The following is a 23,461-nucleotide window of genomic DNA, read 5'->3' as shown; positions in this document are numbered from 1 at the left end:
GCATATACTTATCCCCCAAACCCGTGGTCATTGAATTGTTTCTGATTCATTGTGATTCTTTAGAGAAACAGGTTTCCAAGGCTGTGAATAGATGTGGAAGCAGACACCACATCCTTCTACCTTGGAGCTGCCAGTGAGTTTGAACCGTCTAGTTTTCAGTTAGTGGCCAAGTGCTTACCCACTATGTTCCATGACTTTTACACAAATGCACTTGTATATACCATGTATGTATATGCTGTGCACATACGTACACAAGTGTGTCCATAAACAGTACATGTTTATATTTTAATAAATCCATGCACACACACACAAACCCACACATGTATATGTAAATAAAGTAGCTGGGGCTCAAAGCAGCTAAGTTCAAAGTCAACTAGCTAGTGAAAGAGCTTAGATTTGGACTAGGTCCCTAGATTCACAACAGATCAACACTTTTTTTGAGGAACAACGAACCTGTTGGAGGCAAGGACCTCTTCCAAGAGACTCTTAATGGAGATGACGTGTGAAAAGGCGTTTCACTTGCACTTCTTGGTAGCCTCCCTGAATTTGAATGCATTTTTAATTTCGGGCTGTTGATCCCACTGTGATAGAGATTTGCTCTGATCGGGCATTAGGACAGGAACCAGTGGAAGCGTAACCGAGCTTAGCACAGGCTTGTTGGTGCCATGTTGGCAAAGCTGGGACTGAGGTCAGAACTCCGGGTAGAGTTCACATCTTGGACAGATGTAAAGGCTCCTGTGTCTTGTGCTTGGCAATCTGCCAGTCACCTATACTGCTTTCGGCCCTGCCCAAACTGAGGAAAAGGTGACTCAGAAAGAAGAAAAGAAATCTAGTAGACATTTTATGATGGTGGGCATGTCCTATATCTGGGCTGTCCATAGCAGTAGCCACTGGCCATCAGTGACGATCATGTGAAATGTGGCGTGAAAAATTGGATTTTAAACTTTATCCTATTTTCAGTCATTCAAATTTGCCTCACTTGGCTAGTGGCAAGCAGAATGGATATTACAGCCACAGGCCTCAGAAGAGATAGAAATGTTTGAGGAAAGGGATGTAGAGACTTGATTCCCGTTATAATGGACGCCAGAGAAAACGCCCTGATCTGTTCATAGCAGCCTGTAGCACTCTGCTCCTCTGCGACGTGCTGGCATCCCGGGCCTATTCCCGTGGCCTGATCCACCCTGCCTGCCCTCAAGGGGACAGCTGGGAGAGTGACGTGTTGGGCATTCAGTGTCTTCAATACGCCACCCGTTCTCTCTCTGGCTGTCCCCATGACACATCTTACCGTGTCTCTTGTTCTTCCATTTTATCCTTTCCAGTCCTATCTCCCTCTTAACGCCCCCTCCTGGGTACTTGTGGACTGCACCTTCTTTCCATCTCTCTTTTTTCCCTGCCTCCTGCCTATTTTTCTCATGCTCCTCGCTTGCCATGTCCGTATGCCTTGATATGTATCGGCCTCTGCCCACCGCTCTGTTTTTCCTCTTTTCCTGCCCTCTCCTTTTCCTTATCACCAGACGCTTACATTATGAGTGCCTTTGTCACCTTGTCCTTGATTGTCCTTGTCCATGCACCATTCTGTTCTCTCTACTGTCTCCATCTCTGCTTGCCTGCTCTACCCTCTCTCCTGTCCCGACGCCATCTGCTTCTCTACCCACAGATCTATGAGTACCGAAATGGCCACCAGGAGGTGGACAGCCCCTTTCAGGGGCGCCTGCAGTGGAATGGGAGCAAGGACCTGCAGGACGTGTCCATCACTGTGCTCAATGTCACCCTGAATGACTCCGGCCTCTACACCTGCAACGTGTCCCGGGAGTTTGAGTTTGAGGCACATCGTCCCTTTGTGAAAACGACGCGACTTATCCCACTCCGAGTCACTGAGAAGGGTAAGGCTTGGGCACCAGGTCCCGGGGAAGAAGACAGGTGGGTAAATGAAGACACTTGGAGAATGCTAAAAAGCATGTATGGAGGAGGTGATATCTAAATCTGTCACCATGGATCTGTTTTCTTTTAGTGGCCAGCTTGTCTTTCATCTCTTTTCCACCAAGCAGGAAGTTTTGGAGATGGCAGAATACCCGCTTTTGGGTTTTGGGGCTCATCCTTAGAGCTTTCACAAAATCTGTTACCAACTCAACTAGCCCCTCTTCTCTTTTTTCACACTTATCTACTTTATCCATCTCCTGTCTAAAAGTAAAATATCAGTGGTTCTCACACACTAGTGGTCCTTGGGTCTTTCCCAATGTCCTGCAGATCTTTTTAAAACCCAAACTTTGATTCCATAAGTCTAGGGTGGAGCCTGAGCACTTGCATGCCTGACATTTTCCCAGGGGATGCTGATGCTGCCGGTGTAGGGCCCACACTGGGAGGACCTTTGCTCTAAACCAAAATGTGTTCTTCCATCAGGAATGCACATGCAGCCCCGCCTCAGACGACACAGTTTTATTCTCAATGGGGAGAGAGGGAATCTCTCTAGTCTTGACTGTAAATTCGTCAGACTCCACAGCTAGTTCTCACTGGGGGGGAAACCCTTTCACCAATGTAACTCAAAGGTTTCTGCTGATGCCTGAGCCTGAAAATCCCCAGGGTGGAGTTGGAGGGTACTTCACTCCTTCAGCGGACTTGTTCTGCTCTCAGTGGACTCTAAGAACTGCTGCTCCTAGGTGCTAGAAAATCTTCCTTCACTTGTCTGGAGTACATGTGAATTTCCCTTTGTGTTTTCTCACCCAGGCTTAGTGATAATTCTGTTGTATGTACCTTTTCCCACAGACACTTGTCTCCCGCACTTTCTTAGTGAGCAGTCTTGCAGCACCAAGGAGCAGACTGCTAAGCAAGCAAAGGTGTGGACTATGAGAGAAGAGACCACATTAAAGATGCCTAGGGCTTTTCCTATAGAAAAAAAATGAATCTAGGAATCCTGACTTCCAGTTTATACGTTTCTTTTTTAGCATAAGTTCTTGTGATACAAATTATGAGGTAAACTTGAGGATGGCAGAGAAAGACATGCAATATGTCAGGCAACATGTCTAACCTGGGAGGTAGTTCAATTTTGAAAGTGCAAAAGGCCACCTGAATCTCAGCTCACATCTCCCCTCAGAGCCTGACTCCTTCTGTGTGAAATACAGGGGTTGGCCTGGCAGCTCTCTGAGATACCTTTCTTTCAGAAGCTCCCTTATCCTCTGTTTATGGCAGTGAATTTGAGAGTTTTGCTTTCTGGGGACAGGGAGCTTAGGCCTTCTACTGGCCTCTGTTGGGAACTGTTGGCTGGAGAGCCCCAGGATATGGGAAAATCCCTGTCTCCCTCCTCCTGCTCACTCAAGTTTTATCTCCAGAGCTTTCAGTAGAAAGTGAGGCAAACCTGTCATTCAGCCTGTTAGGTACCAGGGTAAGGCTTAGGTAGGAATGTAAAGAAAATGAATTTGTTATTGTAGACAGAGAGATTCTGGGGATGTTTGATCATGCACAATATCTTGCTAGAAGTTCTGAACAAAGAATGGACATCAGAATCACTCATGGGGCTTTCCCAAAATTTAGTGGCCTCCTCCGCTGTCTTGCCGGTGTGGCCCTGGAGGTTTGGGGTGAGGTCTGGCAAGCAAGCATTGGAGTGACTCTCCAATGATGAGTGCATGCAGTAGTGTTGCTCCTCCTTTGGTGGGGGTAGGGACAGGGTGCTGGGAGGGCGAGAGGCTCGCGTGAGGCCATGAAGCACATTAGCACCAGCAGCAGGCTCAAAATTCACAGAGTTCACCTATCAGGATGTTTCTGCTGCTCCCTGCATCCCCCCCCCTCCTGCCACCTTTATTTTTTTTCCCCTCCGTGGTGATGCTGAGAGCCACCTCCACCAGGTCTTCGCTGTACAGCTGCTTAAAGCAACCACTCCACCCCAGCATACCCCCTTTCCATTGTGATCCCAGGGCATCTCCTCTGAAACGGGGCCTTAGCCTGACTTAGACTTTCCTTACCTGGCTCTAGGACAGAAAACGGAGGCCTCTTGAACTTGGGCTAATGAGAGCCACTGAGGGCAGCTTCCTGGGTTGTTTCAGAGTTTTGCATTTTAAAAGAGACAACAGGTTTTCGCGGCACAGTCATAGCACAGATGCCAATAGGCGGTGACCAGTCCATGAAAGACCTTGAGGTTGTGCAATGTTTTCAGGGGCTTTGAGCTGTTCCTCTGCCCCCCATTCCACCTTGGAGGCCTGAGCCCGCATCTCTGAGCTGAGCTCTTAATGAGCAAGGCCCTGCACAGGGGAGGGGACTGGAGGTCTAGGGATACCAAAGGCTCAGAAGCAGTGGTGCTCACCCTTCCCAATGCTGCGACCCTTTAACACAGTTCCTCATGTGGTGGCCCCCCAACCATAACATGATTTTCGCTGCTACTTCATCACTGTCATTTTGCTACTGTTATGAATTGGGTGACCCCTGTGAAAGGGTCATTTGACCCCCAAAGGGGTTTTGACCCACAGGTGGAGAACCGCTAATCATAAAGCTGGTTCTCTGCCACGTGATCGGGAGAATATGCCTTGGTGGCACAATGGTGACATATTGGGCTGCTAGCTGCAAGGTCTGCAGTTTGAGACCATCAGCCTCTCCCTAGGAGCGACAGGAGGCTTCTGCTCCTATAAACCACCACAGCCTCAGGAACCCATTAGGGATACTTCTGCCCTGCCCTGCAGGGTCTCTTTGAGGTAAAATCAACTCTTTGGTTTGGGTTTGAGGAAAGAGCATGTATCAGTGCATTTCCCATGTACTGTTTTTCAGTTGTGATACCAAAAAGGCCAGTATTTAATTATTCATTGAACAGCTACTTATTCAGAAGCTCAAATTCTAGGAGACTACAAGCTATTAATTCATAAAAAAGACATAGTGTCAATAGGTGCTTGTAAGTTGGCAGAGAAGAGAGCCTGCGTGTAACTGCAATAGAAGTTGAGGAAACTCACAGCAGTGGAGACTGAAGTCAAGCCTAGAAGACTGCTCCAGGAAACCCAAAAGCACAAGAGGATGCAGAGGCAGAGGGAATGGGGGAGGGGTGGGAGGGAGAGAAGCGGTAGGAAGGAGTAGGAAGAAGAAACATCCGTACAATTCCAAGGACCACAGTGTGTAGGCGAAGAAAAGCTAGGCTGCCAACGGAATGGGTGTGAGGTGAGCGGAGCCGCGTTGTGAAAGGCTGCCCTGTGCGTGCAGATGGCGTTTGTCCCTGGGAGGTTTGTAAGCAGGAAAATGGCGGATCAATTCCGAGTTTCAGAGTTAGGAGGCTGAGGCAGTTTGGTAGTGTACAGGATCATCCAGTCCATGGTCTGGTTTGTGTTTGCCCGGTGACTTTGATGGGAATGAACTGGAAGATCTTGTCTGTAATCTAGCCTCGTTGAGCACATGTCCATATTACAGGGGCCTTGACTCGGCACGTGGTTTCAAAGCCTCTCCCTAGAACTACATTCGCCAGCATGCTTCAAAGATATAGAGGGTCTCCATCATTGGACTGAGGCACGCCCCTTGTTGCCATGTACTTTTACATTCTCACAAGATATTCTGAGTCATTGCCCGTTAATCCCCCAGCCTCCAACACTATCTCAAACAATATTCATTAGTGACTATTATAGTCACACCAACCCTCACAAGTGGAAATTATTCTTCTCACTTTACAGATTAAGAAACTGAGTCTTAAATAAGGGAAATGGCTATTTACACAACAGTAAGTAGCAAAATTAGGACCCAGTCACCTGTACCTGGCTCTCTGAGCCCAGAATTCCTTTCACAGCTCTCTAGTCTCTTCGTTTGCTCAGGACCCCTCCCTCATCCCTTCCTCCAGAGCATCTGGAAACCGGGACACATGGAGAGTTTGTGGGTGTGGCATCGCTTGCCTCCTTCTCGGTTGCATTAAAGCCAGTCGTTACCAAAGCCATACTTATAAAGAGGTCTAGTGTGTCTAGCGACACCACTGGCAGCTCTGAGCTTGGCGGACACACACATACTGAGACCCCTTCTCCCCCTGCAGCTGGAGAGGACTTCACCTCGGTGGTCTCAGAGATCATGATGTACATCCTCCTGGTCTTCCTCACCTTGTGGCTACTCATCGAAATGGTCTATTGCTACAGGAAGGTCTCAAAGGCTGAAGAGGCCGCCCAAGAAAACGCGTAAGTCCCAGCATGCCAAGTGCTGCTTCGCATGGGTGAGGAGCTAACAATGCATATGCATCCTCCACGGCCTTCCTCGCAACCTCTGAGATAAGCACCGTAGTCTAGCCACTCTCCAGATGAGGGCACAGTCTGCGCATGTGGGCCTAAGGACAGCAAAAGAGGCAAAACTTGACTTCAAGCATGGTGACCTTTGGCCTGTGTTCCCATTCACCGAGCCAAGGCATTCAGCCGCCACCACAGCCTGCTGAAATTAGCATTATTGTATCCATTGCCAAAATACATACAGCACCATTTTTCATGATTTCTACACAGGGAAGTAAAATGCTAAAACTGTCTACAATGATAATAGAAGGAAGTGTTGTGTTGGGGAAGCTTGTCATTCCTGGTGGCTCAGGTGCCTGGCTTTAGTGCTCACAGTTGGGCAGGAAGTGCTCACACAAGGGGCAGAGTTGAATTTGAGGCCCTCAACAGAGCCAAGACTCACAGAGGACGATAATTCAGGGAAAGACTAGACCAGAAAACAATCAGCCCACAGAACCATGGGAAGAACAGAAGTTGATCTACTTTTGTCTTGCTCCAAGTAGAAAAAGGAAAGATTCTTGAGGATTAGCAATCATAAATTTAGCCTTCACAATATCGAGGATTTAAATTTATACTACCCACATAATCTAGGAACTCCCAAAAGAAGAAATTCGCTAAGAAATTAATACAAGCCCTCCCCCCCACCCAAATTAATTCCCGGTGTGTTGTTCTCCAGCCCTTCCATAGTGCAATGACACTAGTGGATGGCTTTAACAAAGAGTTTAGTTAGAAGTTGGAATTCAGAGTGCCGGCTCAACAGGCAGGTTTTCTGTATGTCTGCTTGTTCTAGGAAGGACCCAGTCCTGGGCCCCAAGGACATGCTCTGCTCCTGCTTCTCCTTTCTTGGTCGTAGTAGGTCCCTCTGGAATCCTGCCTCATTAACATGACTGCCTTATCTCGTTAACACCACAGAACGGGAAGAATCGTGACCTTGTCTCACTAACATCACAGACGTGAGGAATCATAACACCATAGATACTTACATTAAATCATAAAAGTAGAGGGTAATTATGCAATACTGAGCATCAGAGCTTAGCCAAGTTGCCATATGTTTTGGGAAGACACCATTAATTCCATCTGTAGCCCCTGCCAGTGATAACGAAAGCAACCTTGTAATAGCAAGTGAAACACTATGAAGGGCTCTCTCTCAAGTGAAGAGCCCTGGGCTATCGAGTAATGCATCGGAATGCCAAACAGCAGGTCTGCAGTTCAAAGTAGATGGAGAGTAAAGCCTCACCATTATAAACCTGGACATGGTCTCCCAAATGAATCTGCAAATTCAGTGACACCCCACTGGGGTTTTTCAAAGAACTTACACTGCTGTTACAAGTTGTCTGGGAAGCCAAAGGCCAAGAACAGTCTCTAATAGATAAAGCTAGATCAGAACTGTTTCACACTTTTCTTGTTTTTTGTGTAAAAGCCAGTCTTAGTTCGTGTGGCCTTACTTTGTGAACCCCTAGTCTAAATCATTTCAAAGACCGTTTGGAGGGGGTGATTCACACACACACACACACACACACACACGTGCGTGTGCGCTGCCCTTGGATTGATTCTGCTTCACGGTGACGTCACGTGTGTCAACGTAGCGTAATGTTCTGCACTGTTCTCAGGGGAGATTTTTTCAGCAGCAGATCAGCAGGGTCCGTCTCCTGCGGCCTCTCTGGGTTGCTTTGAAGCTGCGGCCTGTCAGTTAGCAGCTAGCACATTAATGGTTTGCTTCATTCAGGGTAGAGTTTGAAGATTCCTCACAGAGCTATAAAAGTGAAGATTTTATGGTACCGACACAGGAATAAAAAACAAACCCATGTCACAAAACAGACAGCACCGCATATTTAAAACACAATGGTGGGCAGATTTGGACTTGGAATCATAGAAAGAAGTAAGAATAAATGAAGACAAAAGAAAATTAGATTCACCATCTTTCACACTAGACTGAAAATAGAGTGACTTAAAGAGATACAAAAATTCAAAACTCTTTTAAGGGAATGTAAAATAATATATTACCATGAACTACACAGGCTTTCTTAAAATACAAGAGGCACAAGAAGGAAAAAAATAGCATTTTTATTACATTTTGAGAGTGAGAAAATATCTTACAAGGAAAACAAAGGAACAGTCAAGTTTCAGAAGTAGAGAGCCCCGGAGTCTATGAGCACGAAAACTTAGCCAATAGTCAGGGAACTCCAAATGAAAGGCATCAGAAAACAGAATTTATACTTATCTGCTTAGCCACAATTATAACAGTTCTAAATCTTGAGGACAACATAGGCTAATGAGAAGACTCATACACTGCTGGTGGGAGTGTTCACTTCCAAATATGAAAACCCCGTTGTTCTAAATCTGCTGAAAGGGCCCTTCTTGTTCTCCCTTGGGAAGCATTGCCAAAGGAAAGGCAGTGTTCTTCCGCGGACACCCGACCCTGTGCCCTCGTTCCCGTATTCCCACCACTGGCGATGAAAGCACTGATCTGTTCCCCTCTGTCCTCCAACAGGTCCGACTACCTTGCCATCCCCTCAGAGAACAAAGAGAGTTCTGCAGTGCCGGTGGAGGGATAGAAGCTAGAGGATGTGGCATGAGGTGAAGGGGAGGGAGAGGTGGATAAAGGTGGAAGAATTTACAGGGAACCTCTGTCACCCATCAATCCCTACCCCACCCAGGGCCTCACCTTCTGGGTACCTCTTTAAGTTGATATCCATCACAAAACTGTGTGAAACTAAGTCCTCAGAAAGAGAGTTGCTAAAGAAAAAAAAACATTGCTTTGGCTGAATGTTGGAGCAACCTAAACTCCTTAGTTCAAAGACCTCATAAATACCCCCATCCTTGTTTGTAAGGATCATGGATTTGGTCAAAGAATCTTTGTGCTGGGCTGAGCTGGGCATTCTCAGTGAGTTGTTTTATTGTCGATAGGGGCTGAATGCTGAGGGACTGGATAGCCCAAACTCAGTGATGTCCATGGTATCTGGAGGGTGGCCTAGGGGCCACATCACTTCCCTTTATGTATCCATCCTTCTGTCTATTCATCCACCCATCCACTGGTCACTCAACTTCCATCTTCGATAACCTAATGCAACTAGACCTCTGGGTACCATGACTTTGCCAGAAGAACTGAGGAGGCAACATTCCCACCTGCCCTCAATTTCACCCTCTCTGGTTTTCAAGAAAGCAGTTCCCTCTACAGCTAGTTATCTCCTCCGTGTTCCAAATGACTTTGAACAAGCACCGGAACTAACACCTCTCAGTTCTTACCTGGCTGGAGCTGGCCCTTTCTCTTTGCTACAAGAGAATGGACCCGCCAATGAGAGAAGTCGCTCTGGGAGTGATTAGTGCAGGCCAAGACCTAAGTCATGAAACGGACTGCTTTGAAACATCCCCGCCCCCGTCCCTGGCCATTTAGCAAGAGCACAGAGCAAAGCATGTCCCACTAGGCTCTCCAGTTTTAGAAATATCATCAGGAATGATCTAAATTACTCTCTGTAGCCGGTTGGATGCAAAGGATAGATTTAGGGAAGACTATTAAACTTGTTTCTTAAAACCATCGTCTCGATCCTGATGGTATAACATGAGGAATCCTCAAAAATGTGTGGAAAGGGAATGAAATAGTGGAATTGCTCCACAAACTTCCCGAAGGCCCCATACACAGTGTACTCCCCATAAGCATACGACCACTAGAGGCCTGGGAGGCATTTCCCCAGCCCCCTGGGACGGAACTTTCCAAGGGTTTTGTTTTTCCCAGATGTCCTGTGGTTCAGTGTTATTCCTCATCTTGCAGGACTTAACTGACTTCAGCAGACTCACGAGAGATGAGATCATTTTGTTTTGTAAAACTTGGAAACGAATGGGGTAGTTGCCTAGCTGAACCTAACTGATGTCAGGTAGCTGGCCAAAAAGGTACAGAGGATATGAGGTAGACCTTCCTGTGAGTCAAGATCTGGGAATCTGGGACATTCTCCATGTTTCATCAGAGCGATGCATAAATGATGTTCTAGTCTGAGACAAGTGATGAGCCAGTGTGGAGTCAGAAGGGAGGGGTGCTTTAGGTGGCTTGCAATTACTATTACCTGTGAACCCATAGAATGGGTTTCTCCTCTGGGGAGAGCAGAGGAACATTAGAAGACATTTTTACTTACTAGCTCATGTTTTATTTTAACTGGAGTGACTGGTCAAACTACGGGGTCCTCAAGGACCTACTGATGAGAGTGGCAATGATACTTTAAGGAATCTGAGACGTTTGAAGGGACTTCTCATTGGAATTGGATGCGGGACATCGCCTTTGGATCTCTCCTCTGTGGGATCTTTGGGGAAAGATCATACTCCATTGGCTTTGCACCTGAGAACTTTTTTTTCCCTCTTTCATCCATCCCTGAGGAAGTAATTGAAATAAATCCTTGAGCATGCCTTCAAGAGTCTAATTTTGCTGAAGAAAATACATTCCTTCAGCAAATTTAAGGCTGTCTGCATAGGTAATGTATGGCATAACCCCTGTAAAACTGGGGCAGCCAGTAGATAATTCTTCTGATGTTAGAGCAAGATGCCTGGAGTAGTGTGAGGTTTTTCCTGGTCACGTGGCTGGTTCATGGTGGGGTTTGCAAGCTACCAACTGTCAGTCCACTTTCCTCTTTGGCTACAGTAGACTGCATCTAATTTGCAATCAAGTGATATGTAATTTGCCTGGATTAAAAATATATATATTAGTAAGCCAGGGTCAGCCAATGTTTCCTGAGTGATTTGTAATGAAGGTGAATAGTACTTTAGCATTTCTTTACCACTTAACTTCTCTATTCTTTTCTTCTTATAACTTCTCAACTTACCTCATCCTTTCATTAGGGCTATCTAGCTAAGAAAATGCTTTCATTTCAAGCATCTCTCCTCTACAATTAACCTCTGAAGATGGATACAATTCCCCCCCATGTTGCAAATGAAGAATTGGGACGCTCTCCAAGGTCAAGGACCTTCACCAAGTCACACAGCTGCTAAGCGGAGCCTCTTCTTTCTTTTGTGAACTTCCATCTGCTGTGTGCTTCTCTTGCGTGTCCTGGTGTGTTTATCACCTTCTCGCAACCACTATACTGCTCCTCGACACTTGGTTTCTTGGCAGATGCTAGCATTGTGCTTTTAGTCAACCTGAGTTGGGCTCTCACTTCCACTGGTATGTGCATACTGTTTCCCCTGAAGTACGCTTTCCTGGGAGACTTGACCATAACTGTGACCACAGCCTATTTCTCTCCCTCCTCCTAAGTAGGACTCCGACTACCTGTACATTGCTCTGAAAGTCCTGCCTGGCATGTGGTCGCTTCTTTAAGGGCTCAGAAGGGTTAGCAAGGGCTATCAGCACTTTAGAAATTCCATTTGTTGTCTTGGTGCTGGAGATTTCCAATGGCTGAATCTCAGCAACAAAACTCACTTACTTCATCTTCCCTTTCTTAGTGCTTGCTTGCCAGCCATGAACTTGATTGTTAACTCAGTTGACCTTGAAAGCACATTGCCCTGTAGACTTTTAAGTCAGCCAAGCCTTATCTTACAGCCCCAACTCTGGTGTGAAAGTACTTTGTCAGTCCCTGTCCATACTCTATCCTTAGCTTTCACGTTCATCTTGAAAACTTAATCACCAAATTTATTCATCTCCAAACACCCACACATTCATACTATTTAGTCCCTGAATTACTAGTTTGTCTTTCAATGTGGAAATAGGACAAAACATGGAAGAGTCATTTTTCAAAGCATGAAGATACTGGGACATGGGTAGCCAAGTGAATGGTTAAGAGATCACAGTATCTGAATGAACAAATGTGCTTTACACAATTGATGTATGTATGGATTGTGATGAGTTGTATGAGCCCCTAATAAAACGATTAAAAAAGAGACCACAGTATCCTCTCCTACCTGAGAAGCCGACAAAAATCACTGATTAAAAGGGAAAATATACCCACCATCAAATCTATAAACCCATTTGCCCTCATTTTTATGGAAATGAAAAAAGCCTCCTCTTTTCTACTTTCATAAATGAAAGGCCCCATCTCAATGAATTTGCCTAGCTGCTCCAAACGTGTCTGAATAGTATGCACTCTGTCATTCCAACCCTCCTCTCCCTCGACATAGGGTAGCACTCCTGGTGACAAACAGTAGTCCAGACCACACTGCGCCCTGTGGTTTTAGGTATGAAAAACATGATCATGCCAACCTTTCCCAATCTCCAAGATTCTAACGTGGGCAACACCTCATTTAGTTCAGCCTACTTTCCCATCCTCCCTAGAGTTTATAAGCAGGACCGCGTCGGTATGTACTTCTAACCCAGTGTGAATTACAGATCAAACTGAACCTCTAGCAGACTAGCTGATCCTCAGAGCCAGTAATACTCTCATTGTGTGGCAAGCGCTGCATCAGAGGGACAGTGCGTGGTGAGGAAGATGCGCTGAAGGACAGGAGCCTCGTTTGTGAAACATCAGACACAATGGACTGACTCCTGCAGTCTTGCGACGGACGGACCCTTTCCACAGTATCATCTTCTTCACACTGCTTTTTCTTGATTTTCAGTCAATCTTTTTCTGAGCTCTAGAAATTACTGTTCTTGACAACTTAAGCCCTTGACAACCCAATGCCTGTATGTAGTACTTTTATGTAAATTCCCTGATCAGCCAATAAAATATACCTAAAAATTACTAGCTCTCTTTTCGTTCTACCTGTGCACATTTGCTACATGTGACGGGGCTTTTAGAAGTGTGTGGAAATTGGCACGGAAAGCCAGCAGGTTTTGAAGCCCACACATCTTCAGAAGCTGCCTTACCTACTACACTATGCTGCGCTACTCTACACGGCTTCTCTGTGACTTTCTAAGTCGCAGCCTCGATTCCGGCACTCACAGCTGGGGATACACCCCCAGACAATGGCCACTGCACTGAACCCTAACTGTATGCTAAAAGTGTGATACACACTCTCCACGTCCCTCCTGCCCAGGGCAAAGGAGACAAGAGCCAACGTGGTGCGGGCTTCTATTCACCGGCCCAACCTCAAGTCACCAGGCAAGGGACCGAGTGCGAGGAAAATGCTGCGAGTTTGCCTAACACAGGTGCGGCGGCAAAGCTCTCGCCGACGACTTCCACAGGGAAACTTTCAAGAAAGCCATCTAGATACATATTCCAGCACATTTTCTATCATGGCAATTATTAATAATTTCTTTAAAAACAACAAAAAACACGGGGTTGGTGCTGACTCAAGCCCCGGGTGTGTCAGCGTAGAACCGCAGCCCGGGGTGTTGCCTGGCGGGGTGTCCGGAAGGGAATTGCGAACCCTTTCTTCCCAGGGCTCTCTGGATGTAGTTGAACAGCTAACCCTTTGGGTCATGGCTATAGTGATTGGATCACAATGAAATTAATTTTAAGAAATGAGTGCAGTCCTCGCATATTTGATGTACACATGTATTTACTTTATATCTAAAACCTTGAAGCTTGCAGTAATGGGTTCCCTTCAGAGTCACCCACGTCAATAGTGATGCTGCAGTGTGGACTCAAAGACGGACTTAGACACCTCCTATCAACCTCTGCTTTTTCAGGCTGCCTCCCTACCCTGGGAAGGTGGGTCCAGATGCGGGGTGGATTTCTTAGAGCAGGTACATGGGTGTGTGCATATGTGTGCCCCCCACCAGCCATACACGCCTCTACCTTTAGGACTTGCTGTAATCCTGCGGGGAAAGCAAACGCATGTAGGGCAACGAACACCAATGAATCAAGCAATAAGCACACCCACACACCATTTATTATTTATAGTTCAATACTTATTTTTCTTTTAATTCATACTGAACTTTCATGACTAGCTACTTGACATTAAGATTTGGCTGGGTGGCCCGGTTGGTTTCTAGGTACTAGCAGTAAGTTTCCAGACCTTGCGCACAGCGCCAGGCAAAGTACAGTTACAGATCCAAATACGGAAGCCAGACAACTTGGCTGCAGTCAACCGTCTTCTTTCCCACATATGGCCCAGTGCGTGTGCAGGGGTTGTTCCCCGTGTCTCACCCCACTCGCCCCGTGTCCGGATTACCCAGAGGCCATCGCGGCCTCTGACCCATCCCTCTTAGGCTGTGTGGGTGGGAAAGCACCGTGGGTTTAGGGAGATGGTCGGGTCCGTGAAGAGAGTGGTCTGGCTCTCGAGGGCAGGGGAAGAAAATGTGGAGAGCCACACATTATCATTGGCAAAACATGGTTGCATTTACTCAATCTCAGCACATGACACTCAAGCCCAAGGCCAACTCCCCAGACAGAGCCAGCTGTCTAGCCTGGAGCAGAGGTCCCCAGTTTGCTTCTGCAAAGGGTCTCCGCGTGTTGAGAGCAGCGCCACAGGGCAACATGACAATCACTGTCCTTCAGGGCTTCCCACGAGGGAGATCACCTGGCAACAGTTCTTCTTGGCAGGTGAGGCGCTTCTCGCCAGGAACCTAGGCTCCGTCCAGGCTCCCGGCCTGCTGGGGTCCTCGGGTCACAGCAGAGAGCAACGCCCCAACCCCCCCGAGCTGTCAGAACGCATCAGAACAGAGCCAGGGGGAGAAGGAGTGAGGTAACAAGGTGGGGCAGGAAGGGGTGGTAAAAGATGGCCTTCCAGAAAAAATGCTTCTCTCTGCCCCCCCAGACACAGCTTGTGGAAGAAGACATCGAGGTGGAGGGGAGTGGTGCCAGCCTGCTGGGGTTTGTGGGAAGAGGGTAGATATTAGGGGTGAATGGGATGATTGTCCCACAGCCTGGCCACCGGATGGAGGAGGGAAGAGCCCGGGAGAGACGCTTTCAAGTTTCTTACTGGATGGAGTGGACAGTGATGCAAGAGTGGGCGCCAGACCACAGGCCTGCCACCTGGAGGGCGCGAGCTGTTCCTTCGGGCGGCAAGCCTGGCTTGGGCTACCCTGCAGGCTGAGAGAAGTGACATGCTATGGCACTAACAGGACCCTCCCGGGGCCAGCAGGAGTCCAGAAAGAGTCTCTCTCTAGTCATTTCCCAGGATCTCACCCTGGAGATGCTGCCTGCAGGGTACAGCGGGCACAGAGAAGGCTGGGTGCGAGGTGGTGCGTGCAGAGAGCCCACTCCCACAAAGCATTCGGCGGAGGCCTTTTGGTTGCCACCACACTCCCCCCCACCCCCCGCAAAACACAATCCCAGGTTCTCTTAGTGCTAGCAAAATCTCCACACTTAATACAAGCCTCCACAGGACTTTGGCTGAGCCAAGAGGGGGGTGAACTAAAAATCGGTCTCTCGCTGCTGTTTCCTCTACAAAGAAGGAAAAAAGACTCCATTGCTGAGGAACGGAAGGAAGACAGGTCCAACTGGAGATAGTGGCTTTCTTGCCATTTTCCTCTTTCTGTTATCTTACAGAGAAGTCTAAAGACACATCCCTGAAATTCAGAGTAGGCCAAAGACGGAAGAAACAGCCCCCTAGCTTAACACTCCCGGCCCCCAGACTCCCCACAGCAGCCCTCCAAGTCCCTAAAGAAGGACATGTGTCTACCGTGGATATCCCAGAGCCCACACTGCCCGCCCTGCCACGCCTGCAGATGCCCAGGGGCTGTGGCCCAGGCGGCTCGGTCCATTTTGACAGGGCCCTTTCCAAGTCAGAGGGAGCTGAGCCTGGCTCACCTCTACCTCACCCCCTAGGACAATGTTGAAGCTAGACCCTACATTTAAAAATCATCTGGCCTCAACCCCTCGGTTATGAATGACAGCACAGGGGAGAGGGAGGGAAGGGTTGCCAACCTGTCCACGGACACAGAGCTAGCCAATGGCACAGCCGGGTCTCTAGCCCGGGTCTGTGGACTCGCTCCCATCTCCCACAGAGCTTCAAGTTGGCCTAGGGTGCTATCCTGATGGCCTGGGGAGGGGCGGGGGAGAGTTACAGTGAGGGCTCTGCGGTCAATCTTCTTGTCAGTTCCTCCATGAGAGGGCAGGTTCAGACCCTTCACCTGGGTAGCTGGCGAGAAATGGCAAGTTCTTTGAAAGGGGGCATGGCTTTAAAAAGTTTTCCCATAGGAATCCTGGCTGAAAACCTCTGGGATTCTTACATGAAGAATAACCAAGAACGCTTTAGCTGGAAGAAATGCCCTCAAATGTGGTGGAGTGTTTATGCTCTCTAGTAGCCTGGGCAACTTCCTGGCCTTGAGTTGTATTGTTACAGATTTGTTTCATACCCAGACTTATCTGTAAGGATACACACCTTTCTCTTTCACAGGTTACTGGAGAAAAGAGAAAAGTTTTTGTTTGGGAGTCGAGTCCTTGGCTTTCTTGTAGCTTGGGAGTAAAAAGAACCCAAAAATATTAGCACAAAGGATGCCTACAGGAGGCCCCTGATTCATCGACAACAAAGGTGTCAAGGACCATCCTCTAAATGTCCCCAACCACCAGAGAGCATGGGTCTTCCTCTAGCCCACAATGTACCTCCATCCCGGCCACCCTGACACCTCCCCGGAATGGTCCCGAGAACTAAGGCAGAAGCAGGGCTCTCTGCAGCGCGGTCTCTCTCTCACTCCGCTCCCAGCAAGGAACCTCATCTAAGCCATCCCAGAAGCCCCACCACAAGACTTTTAAGATGGAGTACCATATATATTCGTGTGTAAGCTGAGTTTTTCAGCACATTTTAATGCAGGTTTTATGGTAAAATTAGGTGCCTCAGCTGGTATTCGGGTCGGCTTATAATCAAGTATATATGGTAATTTGAATAAATAATTATCCATGAAATAAATCAGAGTTTCTCGTTTTTGCCATCCAAAGTTTCTGAGAATAACCTTGGCTCCAGGTGTGGGCACACAGCAATGACTGACTACTCCTAGGGAAAATTCCTGGTCAGTCTGCACACTCCTCCGTCTTCTGGCTCAAAGGCCAGGGTCTCTCACCCAAAGCTCTGGACAAGAGCAATGTAGCCTTGCATATGCACCCCTTGCAGGGATTACATCTCAATCCATTTCTTTACAATTCATTTCCTAGCAGGCTGTTGGTTCTAGCTGGGCCCCTGGGGCTTTCTCATCCTGAGTCCCTGGGGGATGTCTTATGCTTGGCCACACCAAACCATACATACTTAGAGAGTGAGCAGAAAGAAAAAAAAATTTTTTTTCTTCAATTGTCAAAGTGGAGGCACCAGGCTAACCACTTGCTATGCTTTGGGGTATCAGTGGCAAAACCTTCCTTCCCTTGTGCTGTTCTAGGACCTTCCTTACACCCCTGCATTAAAGGGGTACAGAAAAGAATGGCCAGTTTGAATAGTTCTCATCCAATTGGGTAGGACCTTTTCCTGATCAAGAATCTATAAACTGCCTGGGGCTGGTATGAAGGATGATGGAGTACATCTCCTAACCTAATGATCTCACATCTCTTTGGGGGCCAGAGACCACAAAAGAGTTCTCTCTCTCTGCCAGGAGCTCCACTCCCAAATCTGAAGATTGAAGGGGTTTGGAGTACATACCCTGGGGCAAAGACTTCATTTGGCCTTTTCCCACACTAAAGGCATATCTTTGCCAAATTCCATCCCTCCAATGACTTAGATCTTCATCCTTGACCAAAGTCGGTTCTTCACTCAGTCAATGGTGCGGCAATGAATGGAGCGGCTTGCGACATTGGTACACCCTGTCAAAACTGTTCACCCAGGATTTTGTGACAGAACCTACAGCCCGTACATGGCAAAGACATCCACCCTGCCCCCTCACACCCTGGAGACTAGGGCCCCCTGACTCATCCTGGCATTCCAAGGTGACAGTTCCAAGTGAAGGAAGATTGAAAACACTCCACCCGGGCAAAGAGGCAGTGTGCTCTTAGGGCACAGAGAAGCAGTAGGACTTCAGGCACTACAAAGTGAGCCATTCCACCCAAACCCAGCCTGGGGCAAGAGCAGAGATTCCGGGGGTGGGAAGTACGGCACTCCCAGCCCTTAGTGGAACCAACCCTACACCAGTTAGAGAAAGATGCAGAGGTTAGCCAAAGAGAATGCCCTTCAAAACACAGGTCCTGAGGAGACGGTGGAGACCCAGCCCCGGCCCGGCTCACAAACACAGTCGTCCTAGCCTCCCAAAGAGCCCTCTCCAGCCGACTCTGAGTCTGTAACCCAGAGGAAGGCTGGAGTCTAGGTTGGACACCCTCTACCTTCATGCTTCCTGGTTCACCAGAGAACGCCCGGGTGGGGGGAGCATGGGGTGAGGGAGAAATGATTATCCTTTATTTGGGAGACAAATGAAAAGGGGATCAGGGAATGAAGCACCTTAGCAAAGCCCCCTGGAGACTTCTTTTCAAGATCTTCACTGGCATCACACTGAATCAACATTTCCCTAAGAGCTAAAAATGCCCAGCAAGGAAAAGGGAGGGGGCGGGGGGCAGGGAGGATGGTGCGGAGTGGTGGTCTTGGCCTCCTCTGCCCCCCACCAAAGGAAAGCATTTTCTCCAGCCAGTCCAGGAGGCAGTCCGGCTCCTTCTCCGTGGTACGTAGGCATGATCTCGTTTTAAAATCTCTATATAATATATATATATTTATCTTCTGTATATATATATATATTTATATCTCTATTTATATGGTCTATGTACAGGTATTGCACAGGCCTCTTGCAGCCACCCCGGTCCTGCCTGGTCAATGATAGCGGTTCCTCTTCTCTCCCTTGTCTGATGTGTAGTCCCGGGACCTGATGCCATTCTGCAGATTGATGAGGGAATCTTTCATCTGTAAGACAGAAGAACCCCACCCCAACGGTGAACATGCAGCCTCAGCGAGCTTCTCCCTCTGGCAAGCTAAACAAGGCTGGATGTGCCAAATTTCTGACAAAGCCAGGGAGCTAGAGAGCCGGGCTCCTGAAACCAGGGCAGTTCTCAGGGGCAATATCTCGGACAGAAAGGGGCAGTCTTGCATTGGGAACCCTGGGGTGAGGTTCCTTGTGTCTTAGTCATTTGTGTTACTGACAACTACTCTCTCAAAATAGAAGAGGCTTGGATGAAGGACTCGCTTGAAGATTCCTTTTGACCTTGTGCAGGGGCCACATTGCACTGCTACTTACCTGATGGTCTTAATTCCAAAACGAACACTTCACCCATGTCCATTTGCTTTGTCCACTGATCTGGAATATGCCCTACTGTGTTGTCTTTTGGCTACATTGGGGCCCTCATGTGGAAACCTTTTCTCCTCTAGTCCAATCTCACCTGTTTTTGAAGACCCAGAACAAACCTAAACATTTTTTTTCTGGGTTACACACCCATTTCTCTTTCAAATATCATATACTGTGGCTCTTGTCTGCAACATCTATAATTGCTTTGTTCCAAGTTTGTTGGTACTGAAACTGCATCTTAACCTCACTTTAAAAAATCAGAGGTGCCAAGCATGGTGCCAAGCTTGTATTCATATTACAGAATTAACTAATCTCTTTCAAAGAATAAATGCCTGTACATGTTTAGATCTACAAGGGGTGGAGTTTGAATGGAATCCTGAAAAAGTATGATCACAACACATTTAAATGTTGTGTCTAAGTAAGGTGCTCTGTTATCACACAGAACAATTACTATTCCATGGAGAAACACTTATGGATTTTTAGTACATCTGGTCTCTGCCTAATCTATCACTTCCTTCTGATTCTTCCATATCCTTAGCTCAACAGGGATGAAAAGCTGTTCTGAAAGGTTACCGTATATACCTGTGTATAAGCTGAGTTTTTCCAGCACATTTTGGGGTAAAATTAGGTGCCTCGACTGATATTCGGGTCAATTTATACTCGAGTATATATGGTACCTTCAAAAGGAGCGAAATAAAATACTGGTTTAAATATTTGTAATATAGAATTTATTGTGCTGTAAGTCAGTCAATTCAACTTCAATTTAGGGGGGGATTTACCCTGAAATAGAATTCTGCAGTTGGAAGAGAATTTTAGGCCATCCAACTCAACTGTTCTGATTTAATGCACACATTTCTAATCCAAGATCTTCAAGTTATCCCTGGATCAATTTCAGGGATGGGTTCCAGACATTCACATTAGCCAGTTCTATTGCTAGACAGCTCAAACAATAAATAGTCTGGGTTTTGATGACATAAAAATCCAATCTCCCATAACTTCAACAAGCCCGTGGTCCTAGTTCAGCCCTATGCTACAGAATGTTATCATTTGTCTAACCATCCTCTTTATCTGTTAGACCTCTGAAGACTGTATTGACCACCCCCTACAACCTGTCTTCACTTCTTCAGAGCACAGCTTCAATTCATGGATGGGGTTTCCAAGCTCATTACACTGGTTACAGATTGCCCTCCTCAACACAGCTCCAAAGCTAAGTCCAACACCGTAAGCATAGTCAACTGGATGCCAGTGACTGCATCAAGACGTCTCCTCATTCTAAAAGTACGGCCAAAAATTGAAAATTAACGAGCCTTCCATGTGCCACAAAAGAAAGATGAGGCCCTATGATTCTCTATAGATTTGCAGCCTTGGAGCCCTGTGGAGTCGTCCATGCTTCCCCATGGAGCTGTTACAAGTAGGAGCAGACACGACAGCAATGGCGTTTTTTGGTCTGCCTGTGGTCACAAAGCCAGGGAGAGGCAAGGCTGGGCGTCTGTGTCCGCTTGGCCTGACTGCCATCAGCAGAGCACCACGTTAGGAATGGAAACCTCGCTCGAACAGGAGAGATCCATTTCCTTATCTTCCTCATCGTCTTCACAGCAACGAGCCTCTTGCTTGCTTGGCAGTCACATGACAGAGCTCGTATAAGATGTTAAATTCTAGGGAAGTAGGGATTCCCTGGACCATCAATAAAACAAAGCTAACTATTGATTTTTGCCTTAGAGTAATGTTCTTAAATTGCTCTTACTTTTAGGAGGAATAAAGGTAGCTTCACTATAAAGAAAATGCAACACACTGGAAAAACGTACGTGTGTGTGTGTGTGTGTGTGTGTGTGTGTGTGTGTGTGTGTAGGGTAGGAAAGGGGGAGCATGTATCAAAAGGCATTAGAAGACATGTCCTCCGGGAAGACCAGTCTCTGTAAACAAGGGGCTTTCTCTTCGGATGGATATCAGGTGAGCCCTGTGTCAGCAAAATGGGGCAAAGAAAAATAAAGCTCTTCCTTCTTCCACCAAACGGCTTTTCCTGCAATAAATCTGGGGTGTTGTTTCCTTGCTCGGCTTTTGAGAACACACCTATGATTCCTGCTGTGCGCTGGATGCCTTCCCAGTTCGGACAGTTTGCCATCTGGGAGAAGGCTAACCGGAAGCATGAGGGTGGGCAGGTGGTGATGGAGGCAGAGGTCCTTTGCTGAGCACAGACGAGGGCCAAGAGAAGAGGAGGGGCAGTTTACCTGGTCCAAGAGCATCACTGAAGACTTGATGATCTCCCTCCACTTTTGGAGCTCGGTATCATGGTACTTTTGTTGGGACTCTAAGAGCTGGGCCCATTCCGTCTGGGACTGTGGTAACCTGTGGAGCAGAAGAAGTGGCACTCCAGCGGCTGGAGTTATACTCGGCGAACTGCCTTGTGCTCCCAGACCCCTAAAGGACAGAGAGTCACATCAGAGTGCTGGGGCCCCTGCTTACTGCTCCCAGCCCTCAAGTCAGAAGTGGACTGAAACCCAGAGAACCCCTCCTCCCCCCACCCGCCTCCCTGGAGCTCCATGACTGGATCATCCCAAAGGATCATTCCCTGAGCAAGAGTGGTGGGACAGTCCTGAGGGCACTGGGAGGCAGGAGTCATGGCACAGAATCGGGGAGGCGAAAGTGGTGGCAAGGGGAGAAGTGAGGGTTACCTTTCTTGGAGCCTCAGACCCTGCCAGGCAGTGAGGGTTTGGGTGGTGTATTCCAACATCCAGAGCTTGTAGAACAGCATCATGTTAAGGACGACCAGCAGCACCAGACTAGGATGGAAGTGCGGGAACAAAGCGATTGCAATGAGGTATATCCTGAGGGAGCCTCCTCCCTGGAAGAGCCAGCCATGCCCCACCCCAGAGGCTGCTATTCTTAACTGTTGGGTCACCAGAAGCATTGCAGTGATTGGGGGACATGGAGGGATGTCACAAGAGGGCGGAGGAGGAGGAAGAGAAAGAAGCACTCTAATCTGGAAGGGCTGGACATGGCCATGGAAGTCACTGGGGGTGGGGGTGGGGAGTAGGGGGAGAAGAGCACAGGGCTAGAGAGGGGAGATACATGGAAATTACCCAAAACCTGGGCCCTTGGGGAATGAAGGGAAGATGGAGAGGAAAGGAGATGAGGGGTAAAAGAAGTAGTCATAGAGCCAGTACCTGAGACAGATCCTAGTGGGAGCAAGGAAGAAAAAGAGGAGGAGGCAGAGGTTACAAACAGACTAGTGTGGGGAAGCAGAAAACTGCATTAAACCTGAGCCAGAGAGAAAGTGAGAGTACATGAGAAGCGCACTGGAGGCAGATATCATAGAGGAGGAGGCCTGGCAAGGGAGAAGAAAGAAACACACCTCAAACAGGATCTTAGGGTGTCACGAGTGCTGAAGCTACCGAAGATTCTTCCTTCCAACCTAACTTCAGGATACAATGGAGAAATGCCAGTGTGACTCCCCTCCCAGCTGAGACCCTAAGGCTTCCTGGCAACGCCCCACTTCCCAGCACCTCCCATTGTTCTGTACAAGGAACAGCCAACACCTCCTAGAGTTAGCTAGAATTGGGAAAAGAAGGGGCTGAGGGGCAGGATAACCTGAAAACTGGGGACCCCCAGGTGGAAGGGTGAGTCACTAAGAGGCTGGGGATACTCTTTCTCTTCGTCTGAGTGCTTAAACATGATTTCATAAGAGCAGTTGAAGTGGTGGCGAGGTGAGGACCCAGCTAAACCAAAGCTCCAGAGGCACATGGAGCCGACTTCTAGCCTTGACTCGTCCTTCGAAAGTCTCCCAACTTCTGATCAAGTTTCTTAAATCCCGGTTTCCTCCAAGGGGGACAATACACCTACCAAACTAGAGTTGGTTAAAAAGGAATGCACTGGTATTCTGTGTTCAAGGGTGCTATGGTATCACCTAATCTGGTGTCAAGTTAAGGATTAAGAGTGTAGGGGTGGAGTCTAGGCTGTCAATCTGGAGATAGCCAATGAGACTTCTGCGTGGACATGGCCTTCTGAGAATTCTGGTCATTCTTCTTGTGGGCAGGAGAGAGACTCTCTCTGCCGCTCCCTGGGAGACATTGCAGCTGACGAGACACATGGAACAACTCTGGTGCCCTGAGCCGGACAAGCCACATGGATGCATCCAGACCTCTGAAGCCGTAAAAGCCACAGAGAGATCCCTGCCAGTGCTGAGATGCTTACAATGCCACTGGAC

The 23,461-nt window shown here is 47.8% G+C and overlaps 2 protein-coding genes across 6 annotated transcripts in view; one reads left to right on the top strand and one right to left on the bottom strand.

Annotated features, from left to right (window-relative positions):
• SCN3B (sodium voltage-gated channel beta subunit 3) overlaps positions 1-12,806 on the top strand; it is a 28,246-nt gene extending 15,440 nt beyond the window's left edge. The window contains exons 3-5 of the mRNA XM_075546740.1: positions 1,658-1,883; positions 5,987-6,125; positions 8,701-12,806. Of these exons, the coding sequence (XP_075402855.1) occupies positions 1,658-1,883; positions 5,987-6,125; positions 8,701-8,764 (429 nt within the window). The 3' untranslated portion in view covers positions 8,765-12,806. The remainder of the gene's footprint in view (positions 1-1,657; positions 1,884-5,986; positions 6,126-8,700) is intronic.
• A 5,555-nt stretch (positions 12,807-18,361) lies between these two features.
• Positions 18,362-23,461, bottom strand: part of GRAMD1B (GRAM domain containing 1B) — a 336,257-nt gene continuing 331,157 nt past the window's right edge. For all 5 annotated transcript variants that reach the window (XM_075546737.1, XM_075546735.1, XM_075546736.1 and 2 more), the window contains 3 exons: positions 21,930-22,037; positions 21,486-21,603; positions 18,362-18,878 (listed from right to left, as the gene is read on the bottom strand). In XM_075546737.1, the coding sequence (XP_075402852.1) occupies positions 18,789-18,878; positions 21,486-21,603; positions 21,930-22,037 (316 nt within the window). In that variant the 3' untranslated portion in view covers positions 18,362-18,788. The remainder of the gene's footprint in view (positions 18,879-21,485; positions 21,604-21,929; positions 22,038-23,461) is intronic.

This window comes from Tenrec ecaudatus, chromosome 4 (genome assembly GCF_050624435.1).
Source record: "Tenrec ecaudatus isolate mTenEca1 chromosome 4, mTenEca1.hap1, whole genome shotgun sequence".
NCBI lineage: Eukaryota > Metazoa > Chordata > Mammalia > Afrosoricida > Tenrecidae > Tenrec > Tenrec ecaudatus.
This window is presented reverse-complemented; position numbering and strand designations above follow the sequence as displayed.